Source organism: Acomys russatus, chromosome 15, assembly GCF_903995435.1.
Source record: "Acomys russatus chromosome 15, mAcoRus1.1, whole genome shotgun sequence".
In the NCBI taxonomy this organism is placed as follows: Eukaryota; Metazoa; Chordata; class Mammalia; order Rodentia; family Muridae; genus Acomys; species Acomys russatus.
The window spans coordinates 56916360-56929869 of NC_067151.1; the positions used below are offsets into that span (position 1 = coordinate 56916360).

The following is a 13510-nucleotide window of genomic DNA, read 5'->3' on the forward strand; positions in this document are numbered from 1 at the left end:
GGTATCTGGAATTTGTTGTTTCTAACTGTTCCCTGGAGCAAATCAAACCCTGCCCTCTATTAGCTCACAGACATGACAGTAGAACCAAACCTTGTCCTGGCAAAGTAGAAATGACTGAATTTTTCATTTTCTTTCATTGGAAACATTTGTGTTGTATGGATTACTGACTGGACCCAATTCACAAACAGTCTGTTTTCATTAATGATCTGACAAGTTCAGAATACATTTGCAAGATGCACAGAGCCTTCAGCTATCCTCCTAACTCTCCAATGGGTAGAACAGCTTCTGCCTTGCTGTGTGCTCCAGCTGACCTGGAACTTTCCACCTCCCTCATGCAGCATTTATAAATTTCTATGCACAGAAACAAATATGCATGCCAAAGCTAGTGCTTCCATGAAGAGTAATGTCCAGGCACGTCACACTATGATTCCTGACCCTGATTTGGAAGAAGCCCCAGAATAAAACGGGACCAGAGAGAAGACAGAGATAGAAGCTAAGAAAGGGAGAACGGAAGATCTGATGGTGGAGGAGAAAGAGGCTCCTCACTGGAGACCCCAGGAGGAAGCAGGGGTACCTTCTCACCACCTCAGGGTCCACTGTCTGGGGCCAGTGTTTTACCCACTGGCAGGAGGTGTGGGCAGCCTTAGTCCTGGTTCAGGAGCCAGGTTGCTCACCCAGGCTCCTGGAGCCCAGTTAATGTGCTCCCATATGGTGGGCTCGGGGAGAAGGCAGCCAGGTGAGGACAGGAAGTCCACTGTCCTGGCTGGTTCCCACCTCAGCCTTGCTCCTCTCGGGCCACACCCTCTCTTGCCTTCTGTTATGTCTGACTGAGGGAGTGAGCTCAGTGCAGCGGGAGCCTCAGGATGTCCCAGGGCCGCCTGGGTCCTGTCTGCTGAGGGTGTTACAATGAGGAGGGCTGGCTGGCTGGGATGGCTGCTGTCCCTCCACAGAGCAGTGCCTTCCTAAGGCCTGCGGACAAGGCTGGGGAGAGGCCCCACCTGAGGTGGCTTCTCCAGCGCCCAGCGCAGCCCCTGGTTGATGCCTGTCAGAGTGAGCCTCACCTTTCTCTTCTCCAGCAGCTACAGGTGCAGCAGGAAGACCAGGACAGGAGGGCTCTGGGAACGGAGACAGGCCACTCACATCTCTGTGGCAAAGGGAGGACAAGAAAGCATGACTTCAAAGCATAGGGAAATCAAAAAACTCCATAACAAAATCTCATTTGCATTTCACTGAAGTCCCTTCAGAAACACACAGGTGTTAAAGACGCACAAGGCCGGGCCAGAGCTGAGGGATACTATGACAAATCAACTGGATCGCCGAGGGCTCAGCTGCAGCTTCCGGCCTGCCTTCATAGAGAAAGCAGTCTTCACTGCTGGATGGCTTTCTGCCTCTGACACACAGTGCACAGGGAGCTTCCCTGTGTCAGCCAAACCTTCACACACTCATATGCCTGCCCTCTCACAAAGCATCCAGGGAACCTGGCGCCCTACCCAAGCCATATCCTTTGTCCTCGCACTATGAAAGGCACAGCTGGCCCTCGGTCATCATGGGTTCCACATGGTGGCCTGAAAACACCTGGAGGAAGCTGCCGAGCAAGCCCTGTGGAATCAGACTCCCAAAGGCCAAGTCTGTACTGAAAAGCTACACTTCTCTCTTGCCATTATTCCCTAAAAAGGGCAATTTGACACCTATTTACAGAGCATCTGTACTGCATTAGCACTTTAAGTAATGTAGAGATGATTAAATGTATATGAGAGGACTGGCACAAATAGTTCTATGAAAATATTGTCACTTTGTTGTTATCCGAGACAACATTTTGCCACATAGTACTAGCTAAACCAGTCTAGTCTTTAGTACTACAAAGCCCAAGCTATTCAAATTCATGGCAATCCTTCTGCCTCAGTCTTCTGAGTGCCAGGATCACAGGCACATGTTACTATCCACATTACGTGAGGGACCTGAGCATCTGTAGACCTGGGAGTGTGTGTAGGTTCTAGAACATACTGCCTACAGAGACCGAAGGGCAACTCTTTTTTTTAAAATCCAATGCTGAAAACAGAAGCATACAAAGGAACTGTCAATGTGTCTACCAGGCTCTTGAAGGCTTTCTGAACTATCGGTGTGCAGACTGAATTCAAGTCCTAGGCCAGTGGAGATGGCTCCCCTTTCTGCTTACAGAGATGACAGATTTCCCAGTGTGGTCACGTCCTTGAGAAGACACAACAGCAGAGAATCTTCACATGAGCTGGGATCACGATTACTTGTCTGAGTTAATAATACCATCAGATTTTGTTTACTTGGGTCTTTAAAAGGCGTTCCTATTTCAGCCTATAGAATGATGTACCACGAAGCACCTCACTGACAGAAAGAAACCTGACAGTGAGGCAGCGAGGCCCCTCAGTACTCACATGGGGCTACAGATGTGCTGAGAGAGGCTCACGGGAACACAAGCTTCTGAAGGGAGATCCAGTGGGGAAACACGGTCTCCTGCATGAAAAGCAGCACAGGATCAGAGGACATCTTCTCAAGCCGACTGTGCGCACTCTGTGTCCAGGTGCAGACAGTGTCCGTATTAGCCCCTAACGAGTGATTTATTTCTCATTTTAAACCGATAGTCACATACCCACTCGTTCTTTTAATTGTATATTTTGCATGTGTGTGTAAAGGTGTATGTTCACATGCAGGTAGGTACCAGAGGTCAATGTTGGGTGTCTTCTGTCTTTTTTTATTTTTTGAGACAGGGTTTCTCTGTGTAGCTTTGGCTGTCTTGGACTCCCTTTGTAGACCAAGTTGGCCTCGAACTCACAGGGATCCACCTGCCTCTGCCTCCCAAGTGCTGAGATTAAAGGCGTGTGCCACCATGCCTGGCTCTCTTCTGTCATTTTCTATCTTGGCTTTTGAGACAGGGTCTGCTCATAAACACAGAGCTAAAGCCATGAGCTCCAAGGGCCTGTCAGAGCCCTGTCCTCCAGGGCATCACCACCCTGGCTTTTATGTGGGTGGTGGGGACCCAAGGTCACGGATGTTTTCCTGCCGTGCTATAACCTTCAGACACAACATAAAGACTGCACTGCATCTCTGTACAGTAATACCATTAATATTCCTACAGTTCTTTAAGAGTCACCCTTCCTTCCTAAATCTTTCTGTGTTTTCTTGAAGTTAAGTTTTATTTCAAGTCCCATGTGTGTGCCGCTTGGCAAACTCATAGTCCTACAGTAAACAGAGTACAAAATTAGTATGTGAAAAGCGAGCTGCTTCCAGCCATGAAAATCCCCAATGTCAAAAGCCTAACCCTTAGCTAGTCTGTGTTTCTATGAGACTAAGACTCCAAGGAAGGGGCTGGTCTGTTCATGGAGGTAGAGAAAAACCCTATTTACCAAACAGACATCCAATCCTTATCTGCGGCACTGAAACCTTAGGAGCATTGGAAAGCAATGAAGAGGCAGGTGGGGAGCAAGGAGGGAAACAGAAAGGATGCTGAGGCCCGGGGCGGAGCCACAAGTGGGCTTTCTCTAGGACTGGTGTCTCACAACTGTCTCTGCCTTTTTGGTATTTGAATTTGGATTTGAACCTTAAGTATTGTACATGCTAAGCCACTGAGCCATCCCACACCCCTGTATTTTTGTTTTATTCTGTTTTAAGTTTTTGAGACAGAGTCTCATCCTCTGGTTTGAAAGTCGTGATCCCCACTAACAGCCTCTCTGAGTGCTGGTGCTGGGCTTCTGTCCAGGGCCGGGTCACCACACCTGTCTACCAGGAAGGCAGGAGATAGGTGGCAAGTGGCCTGGGCTTCTGGAAGGCCAGCATTCCTGCACACATGAGGCAACACAGACTGAGCTTTACTGAGTCTGCTGCCCCTTTGCTGTGTTGAGAACAACTCAAGAGAATGAGTTGCTGACACAGGACTATTAAAAAAACACGAAAACCAGAATGCTATTTGGAGCTAGTGTTTCATTTATTCAAACTAAGAACAAACAATTCCCCGTGTTTCTAATGAAATTATGAGCATAACACAAAAACAGCATTAAAAGTACTCATGATAGTGAGGCCCTTGAGATAAGTGGGTAAATAAGCAAAGGCTTCCTCCCTTTAAAAAGTGTGTGCATGTGTGCATGTGTGCATGTGCGTGTGTGAGAAAAGGTACTTGCTGTCTGTCATACCACAGTCTAATCCTTGGGGCCCACAGGGTAGAAGGAGAGAGGCAACTTCTACAAGTTGTTCTCTGACCGCCACATGTATAATATGGTGTGTGTGTGTGTGTATGTGTGCGCACGCGCGCGCATGCAAACACCCAAACACAGCTACGCCCACACGTATGTAATAACAAATAAATGTAACAACAACAACAAAAACATAAATGCAATGTAGAAAAAAGATCGCTAATTCTGGAAGACAGGAATACAGTCATGACTCTAACCTCTCCCGTCACTAAATTCTCAAAGATAAGGGTGGAAAAGTGCTGATAACAGCAATATTCTTATTCACAACAGCCAAAAGGTAAAAGCATCAGACTGGACTAACCACTGATGAGCATATCCAACAAACAAACAAAACATGCATAATGGAATGTCACTAGTGACATTTTCTGCAGGGTGGCTGAGCCCACGGAGATATCACACTGGGTGAATAAACCATTCACCAAAAGATAATGACATCTGACCCACAGAAATGATCATGCGTGATCCAAAATCACTTCTGCTCTACATAAGACCATCACACATGGTCACAACCATCCAGTTCCATACAACAAGCATATACAATCTACAACCATACATTCCACGTAAGACAATCACACATGTCTACCATCAGTCAAGATTTAATTATGTGAGATACCCAAGCAATTAAATTCTTAGGGGCAGAGAACTAAAGAAGGTGAGCAGAGGCTCAGGGAGAAATGGGAGTTACAATTCAATGGGTTCAGACTCAGTCAGGTGGAAAATTCTGGTAGTGGATTGCGGTGATGGCTGTACAGTGTGAATGTACACCACTCTATACATGTAAAAAATGGTTTTAAAAACAACCAATTCTGTAAAACTGCTTAGCACAATAAAAGATGGACAAATGTACAAGTCTCTGAAGTGTTTCAAGATAGAAATGAGACAGTACCAGCAACATGGTGACCAGGAGGAAGGAGGAGGAGGAGGAAGAGGAGAGGGAAGTAGACAGCCTGAGGCAAGATGAGCCTGAAAGCCACAGCCCACCTGCTGTCCTCTGCAAGGTACCTCAAGGGCCCTAAGGACTCACCAGGCTGCAGGAAGTGCTGTGCATCCACCACTGGCTTCCTGTCGCAGTCAGAGCTGCTGCTGCTCCAGCTGCCCCAGCTGCCCCGGCTGGCCCGCACACTGCCTGAGGAGCTGCCACAGTCAGAGCTGGAGTCCGAGCAAAACTTGTCTGCGCACTTCTTCTCAGACTTCTGGTAGTAACTGTCTGGAGAGGCAGAAGAGGGGCCGTGCTGCACCAAGGCAGGTCCCATCCTCCTAGTGCCATTGGCAGCAAGTGGAGAAGGGGGATAAGAAGGCCAGGGGATGCTCACAGCCACCACCTCTGCTCAGTTAGTAAAATCACGGCCCCAGAACAGCAGGGCAAGGGCTGAGGCTGTGCTGCATGTGGACGGACAGCAGGATCAAGTAGAACCTTCATCTAAGAATGGCTCCAGGGCTCTGAAGAACTCAGTAGAGGAGCACTTGCCTAGCAGGCACATGGGACGTGAACCTCAAACTGCAAAACTGACTGAATTACATGCAAATGCTTCTAGAAATAACAAACAAAAATTCTACCAAGAAAATCGTGTCTATACGACTGAATAGATGAGAGGCTTATAATGCCTCTCTTTATCAAGATGTTCATTAAAGGTTTCAAAGCACTGCTGATAATTATGTGTGGGAAGAAGGTCCAGTTAAGCCTGAAGAGTGACACTCATCTTTCCTGGAGATTACCAATGAAAAGGGATGGAAGCTGCTGCCTTGGTGTCCATCCAGTGTGCACACAGGAGCTAGTGTGTGGTATGTCGGCGTGGACTGGATCACAGATTATACTTCGATTCCCACCTTCAGTGGCCCCTGCCTTGTTGGCTCTGGCACTGGTATCCCCACACTTCCACTCCTGGGACCAGCAGTCTGATCCAGAAATTATAGCACTATGCAGAAAACACCAGTTCAAAAGTTGGACACCCCAACTCACCTGGCTCTGCCTTTTCTCCAAGGGGCCCTTGCCTATGGCCTGTACACACTGGCCCTGTTCCTTCAGTGGTATGCACAATGACAGTTGGGAATGGACAGACCTCAGGGGACAGCAGCCATGCTCAGGCTCTGACCTAACCTTGACAAGTTTCTTGTGCAGTTGCCAACAGCTATGTGGCCTGTAAAGTGACAGCTGGGGTATTTCTCAGAACTCGAGACTTTCAAAGGACAGATACAAGGAGACCAATCACAGTTCTGTGCTACATACCCTCCTCTCTCCGTACAGGGGAGCTGCCCGCAATTTCCATGCCAGCTTTACACGTCTCCCCAGTGCTGTCCTGGGCACACCAGCTTCTGACGTCACTGCTCGGCTCCGGCCTCTCGAAGTCGCTGCACACAAGCTTCAGTTCACTCTGGTCAGGAGGCCTGGGGGAGCCACAAGAGGAGTCACACCTCTTTCTCACTACACAAAAATACGTTCTACTTGAGATATGTCAGGTGAAAGTCACAATGTGGGACAAGCTGGGGCCCCCTCTCTGAGTCTAGTAGGAGGATGAGGAGCAAGAAAGGCCCCTGAAAATGTGGGAGGCCGAAGTGTGGCTCAGGGGTAGGACCATGTTTAGCACAAAAAAGCCATAGGCTAAATGCTTTGCATTTCTGCAACCCAATAAGAGGTTGCCATTTTGAGTTAGAATGAATTTAGAGATATTTAATCTATTTCATATTTTATATAGAGAAAAACAGATTCCACAGTGTGACTCAAGATCACCTTGCAGTTCAGGAGCAGAGCCAGGGCTCCTGGCCTGTTTTCCTGGATTTTCACCGGGTGAACGAGCTGCTTAGTATCTGGTGGGAGGTCTGAGTGTTCCTTTAAATACATTCTTCCTCATTTGCAAACATTTGCTTAGCAATTACCATATTCGGCACACTGCTGTGGAGTGCAGCGCCTACAAAGGATAATGCTCTTCCCCTTCCCCCAAAAAGTTCGTAAATTGAACCACACCTCTACTAAAGGGCCACAAGGTCCTCAAGGAAACAATTACAACATAATTTTCTAAGTAGAAATAACAGAACTGCACGGGCTGGGAAGAGTGTTCACTTGATAAAGGGCTCAGTCTATATGCAAGCCCAAGGATCAGAATTCCATCCCTAACACACATGTAAAAAGCCAGACACAGCAGCCTGGAAAGACAGAGCTGAAGTGGCAGAGACAGCAGAATTCCCAGGGTCCCTGGCCAGGCAGATAAACTACTCATCAGCTCCAGGCTCAGTGAGAAACTGTCTCAAAATATAAGGTGAGTGATTGAGGAAGATACTCAACATCAGCCTCTGGACTCCACACGTGTGCACACACACCCACATTAAATGTACTCCCACCACACACCCACACGTGTGCACACACACCCACATTAAATGTACTCCCACCACACACCCACACGTGTGCACACACACCAACATTAAATGTACTCCTGCCACAAACCCACACGTGTGCATACACACCATTAAGTTTTTTTACTGCTCCTATACAAATATAGAAGCAATTTTGAGTAATGGGATGGTTCTGTGCATGGGCCATGGCAGTGCCTGTGTGACATGGGAGATGAAGAGCAGGATGTCACTGCTTTCTGATCAAGGCAGAAAATATGTGGGCTGAAGAGGTACGCAGAAACAGCCCAGCCACATCTGCCTATGCCTCTCATGCTCTCAATTATGAGTAACTTACAAGTTACTTTTAAACAAAGGAAAAAGAGATTACTTGGCGAAGTAGGACTCTTATCTTTCTATATGCTCCTATTTAGGAAAACATTATACTTTAAAGTGATCTGAGTCAACCATGTTTATGAAAATACATATAGCAGAATGCAAAAGGGCCGATGTTTCCTTTCCGTTATGCAGATAACTATCCGTAGAGGGTGTGGCATATGTAGCATGGCTATTTTCACCACGCTGACTGCTCTCTGTGAGTGAGGGATAGAGCAGAGCCAGCCTGCCAGCCAGCCACAACTGCCACCTGACTGTCTTCCAGGATGGGACCTCTGAGGAGCTATGACAGTGCTGAATCATGAGCTCTGAGCTGGGTGGCAGCCCCCTCCTTCAGTGCTGAGCTGGGTGGCGGCCATCCTGGGTGCTCTGAGCCCACAGAATGCTCAACTACAGCAGAGGGGACCCTCATGCCCACTCTAAGGTGGAAGAGCTAGAAGACCATAACATTAGCAGGTTGAAACACCAAACCAAGCTCACAAGGTGGTGCTGTCCAGATGCCAGGACTCAAGATGCTAAGCCTGCATGGGGAAGAGAGGGCTCCTGGCTTGGTTTTCCTGGTACTCAGGGAGCACTGAGGACACGTGTTGGGATCTTGGAATAGAGTTTTCCATAGAAAACTGGGGCACTGCAAGGGGGCATCCTCCAGCCAATGGGGACCCGGAGAACTGGAAAGAAAGACTGTCCGCAAGCGGCTCCACCACGTGTGTAGCGTACTGGGAGTCTAAGACGAAACACCAGACCAGCCATCTTTGCTGAATAAGGAGTCAAAATGAACATACAGACCGCTGCTCTGGTTTAAAAATCTTCAAGTCAAGCAACTTACAGTACACTAGATTTAGGGATTACCTCCGCAACCTCAGCAACGCTGAGCTTCCACAGGACTGTTTAGGTTGCTAATCTCGCAGATAAAGAAATACAAGCCTGAGAAAACAGTTGTCTGTAAGCAGCAGGCTTCCAAGGCACAGTGCCCACGTTCGTAGGACCCGTGTTACAGGGGCAGCTTAGGTCTTTTCTCTAAAATTCCCCATGGTTTTTAGCATTTTATAAGGGACAGATAAAAATAAAAGTCTTAAGAGGTCATGTTACAATATTTTTTAAGGAGTGAAATTACAATGAGAAATCACGCTGATTCGTCATGTTCACGTCAGTCTGAACACTCGGCACTGTGCTATCCTGTCTACAGAGCTCACAGAAATGCGAGATCGAGGTGAGACGGAAATCTGGGTTGGCCTAGTCAGGGCTGCAGAGGCGGCATACCTGGAGGCCTGGGAAGAACCCCTTTTCTTGTTTTTTCTACATGTTCGGCTTTTATTCCAATTGAGAGTTTGTGTGCTTCCTTCTCTTTTCTCCTGAAGCTTCCTCTTCCTGTAAGGATCTTCCTGCTGAAGAGGAAAAAGGAAACACTCATGTCTCAAGAGACCATGTCTACTAAAGATGAACTGTGACTGCCTTTGTTTAACTTTTGAGGACCAACTCTCTCTGCAACCAGAGCATTACAACTCTGGTGAGACATGATGCCTTTTCAGTCTCTGCTTTGTTTTCACTTCCTCCCTTTCCTGCCCTAGACGCTCCCATGTCAGAGCCTTTACGGGTCCTCTTGGAGGGTCCGCAGTGCGCGAGGCCTACCTTAATAGTTCTGTGCACTGCAACTGATTCAAGGCGCTACCTCCTCCAGGGCTTCCCAGGACCCTGTGTCCCAGTGCCAGTCATGATGCAAATGCCTGTGCCTTTCTCAACCTACTTTGGAATGCCTGTGGTATACTAATTTTGTATTACTTCCATTTAATTTAAACAAGAGTCACGTTTGTTATATAAAGCTTAAAGAAAGCATCAGAGCGGCCGCTCTGAAACAGCCAGGCTCACGGTGTGACTCCTTCACAAACCGTCCTTCTGAAGAGTTCCCCACGAACCCACACACACACAAGGGTGACAGAACAGGTCATGGGAATATATGTGACACAAAGACAGTGAATCACTTTTAAATCAAACAGTAAGGTCAAGAATCTCATTTTTTTTTAAGTAACCAAAGTAAAACCAAAGGAACTACTACCTTTCTAACATTTTCAGCATAATATAGCTAATATATATTACATATATAACATATACAATAAAACACACACACACACACAAACACAAACACACAAAAGATCTCTTCCAGGCAAGACATTGTGGCACACGCCTTTAATCCCAGCACTCAAGAGGCAGAGGCAGAAGGATCACAGTTGGGGCCATTCTGGTCTACATAGTGAGTTTCAGTACAGTCAGAGCTATGTAGAGAGACACTGTTTCCAAAAACAAACCAACAAACCAACAACGACAGAAAGGTTAAGACTGTGGGTGGGTAGGTTCTGGGTTTGATGCCCAGTCCCACAGGGACAGACAGACACACAGACCCCGACGTAAGATTGCCCTCTACCAGTAATGATCACAGGTAAAAATTATTTTCATCTGCCTTTCATCAGCGCCACCTTCTATATATTTTTAGATATTCCTGTATTTTTACTGTTAATTTTTTTAGTATTTTCAATCTGGCTTCAGTTTATTGCTGCTGCTTATTCTCAGTTCTGGACATAAAGTGAGCTGATGTCACTAAAGGCCTTTAGCAGTTTCTGCAACCCCGAATCTTTAATTCTCCTTTCAGTTTGGTGGATTTCCATTACTTCATTTTCTCAAGACAAGTTCACAAGTTCATTTTCCTTTTAAAATGTCTGCTCTTACCTCTGTGTGTGCATGTCAACCTGACTGGACAACACAGTCTCTCCATACTTTGGCTCTCTCACAGGCACTGCACCAGTGTTCCTAGCATCACATGCTCCCACAGAGGAGGCTGAAGAAGATTAAGTCTATGTCTCATGCTTTTCTTGCCCTGCCAACTCGTTATGCCTCAAGTTTCATGAATTATGTACAATGTGCCGACGTCTGTTATTATGCGTCAACTTTCCCAGACCCACATAGCAGACCATTTTCATCTCAGCACTGAACCCTGCCCTTACTGCAGGAAAGGCTTCGTCTATTACAGTAATAACAGTTTCTGATCTTTTAGAGAAAAGATGATAATAGACGCAGGATGGGGAAAGATAAGCGATTCATCAAGACTGCTTTGAAAAGGAGATGTCAGTACTAACCAGAAGGAACAGGTTCTGGTCTAGCTCTGTCTACTACTGTCACTGGGAACTATCCCACTGTTTAAGATTAGTCCCCCTCCCTGAAACTAAAAGCTACCTGGGCTCACTACAAATCATTTTACTATCACCCACATAATCAGAAGATAAAGCTTTCTAAACAAACACATCCAACTTCGGCTATCATCTACAGAGAAAGAAACATACTTCTCAGAGACAACAGCTGTATTCTCGGCCGGAAGCCCGTGCTATGCTCTTTTTAATAGGACAGAGAAAAGGGAATGCTGACCTCTGCTGAAGGCGTGTCCTGCCTCTCAGAACATGTGTCTTCTGGGGATGCTTTCTGAGTCTTCTTTATTGAAGACAGCTTGGTGTCAACCCCTTTCACAGTCTCAAAGCTGTCCACTTCACTCTTGACAGGCACTTGCTGGTTAGTTCCTTGAGTAAATAAAAAGATTCAGGTTCTAGTATTTTTCCATTCATATTCTTAATAGCTAAATGTTTTTCTTTGTCATCTCATTTAGTTTAATGAGATTTAGGCACATTTTTTTTATAACCATGCTTCTCCAGAAATCTGCTTTATTTGCAAGTGAAAATATTCTTTTGGGCTGCAGAGATGGCTCAGAAGTTAAGAACACTGGCTGCTCTTCCAGAGGTCCTGAGTTCAATTCCCAGCAACCACATGGTGGTCCACAACCATCTATAATGAGATCTGGTGTTCTCTTCTGGTGTGCAGTTGTACATGTAGATACAACATTGTATACATAATAAATAATTAAAAAAAAGAAAATATACTTTTATAAAAGTTCTACAATCTTTAAAAGATGTTAAAGTGGGGGTAGGCCACTAACATTACTGTCATTATTCACAATAGCCCAAATGTGGAAACCTGCTTTCCACCAATGGATGAACAGAAAACTGTGTATTAGGGCTACATTTAACACTGCCAAACCCAACACTTACATTAGTTAAGACAATGTTTTTAAGTGAGATTAAAATCCTCTCAGAAAACCCCAACTATCTTTTACACCAGAACACTCTTTCTGCAATAGTAAAATTCCATTTGAGGACTGTGCCAAATGCATAAAGCTCTTTAGAATTAGTTTCGAGCCTTTCGATACCTTCACTTCAGTATAGACAAGTGATCACTAATGAGCTTTGTGTGCTTTGAACATGGTCCTTGGTCCCCAGGCTGGCACTGTTGGGAGGTGCAGCAGACCTTTAGGAGGCAGGCCTCCTGGGAGGTTCTCAGGTCTTGGGACTGCTAAACCCTCATGGTGGGTGTTGAGACCTTGGTCTCCTCCCCCTACACATACCCTTCTGTTTCCTGGCTCATGAAGTTCGTGTGTTACTCTGATGCAGGCTTCCTACTTTGCCAGCTGAACTCCAATCAGAAGCTAAGACAAGAGGCCACCTGGCTCAGGACAGAACCTCCAGAACCTTGCCCTCAGGAAAGCTTTCTCTGCAAGCTCACTGTTTACGAGACGCTTCCCTGCAGTAACATGACGCTGGCCAGGGAGTACTAGCAGCTAATTGCCAGGATCAAAGCCAGACTGGTATGGCAGCACACACCTTTAATTTCAGGAACTCAGTGAGTAACCTCTGTGAGTCTGTGCCAGCTTGGTCTACAAAGTGAGTTCCAGGCCAGCCAGGGGCTACCTAATAAGACCCTGCCTAAAATAAATAAATGAAGACAATTGAGATTTTCCAACAGATAGAGGTGGTACTGGTCCTTCTGACAGAGTCTGCAGGCATCAGGCTAGGGTATGCTGATGACTTCCTCTTTCAACAGCATCTGTCACATGAGAGCATCTGTCTTTCTTTAACCAAAAGATGCTGTTAAAAAAGCCAAGCCAGGGAGCAAGAGATGCTGCAGCCATTAGTCAAGTTGGTGTAACCAGGTGTGGTGGTGCACGCCTTTAATCCCAGCACTTGGGAGGCAGAGGCAGGTAGATTTCTGAATTTGAAGCCAGCCTGGTCTACAGAGCCAGTTCCAGGATAGCCAGGGCTACATAGAGAAACTCAGTCTCGAAAAACCAAGAAAAGGAAGGAAAGACGGTAGGTAGGTGGTTGGGTACAGATCTGTTTAGTTAGAAACCCTGCACCCGGTGACTACTTTTTCACCAAAAGCTCGAAGCCGAGAACAAATAATTAAAAATGTATCAGCGTCTTCCCAATGACATTACATAATAGTAACACCTCACCTCATTCTAAAACTTGAAACTCTTAGCTGTAGCAGGCTACAAAACAGGTGCTTTGTGTTACAACTCTGTTGTAGAAAATAAAAATGGCTAATAAGGTTCATTGTTAAAAGTCTGTAATTATTGTGGTGGTTTTATTTAACCCGCTATTAAAGAATAAAAGACACAGACACCTGATAGAATTTTAAATAATCCTTATTTCACATGAGGCTGGGCAGAATATAGCCCACCCACACCCACAGGC

At 46.2% G+C, this 13510-nt stretch overlaps 1 protein-coding gene across 1 annotated transcript in view; it reads right to left on the bottom strand.

Moving 5' to 3' along the window:
• Tmem131l (transmembrane 131 like) overlaps nt 1-13510 on the bottom strand; it is a 132293-nt gene that overhangs the window by 6071 nt on the left and 112712 nt on the right. The window contains exons 26-31 of the mRNA XM_051157365.1: nt 11355-11503; nt 9201-9325; nt 6448-6605; nt 5245-5427; nt 2409-2487; nt 1062-1144 (exon numbers count right to left, since the gene is read on the bottom strand). Of these exons, the coding sequence (XP_051013322.1) occupies nt 1062-1144; nt 2409-2487; nt 5245-5427; nt 6448-6605; nt 9201-9325; nt 11355-11503 (777 nt within the window). The remainder of the gene's footprint in view (nt 1-1061; nt 1145-2408; nt 2488-5244; nt 5428-6447; nt 6606-9200; nt 9326-11354; nt 11504-13510) is intronic.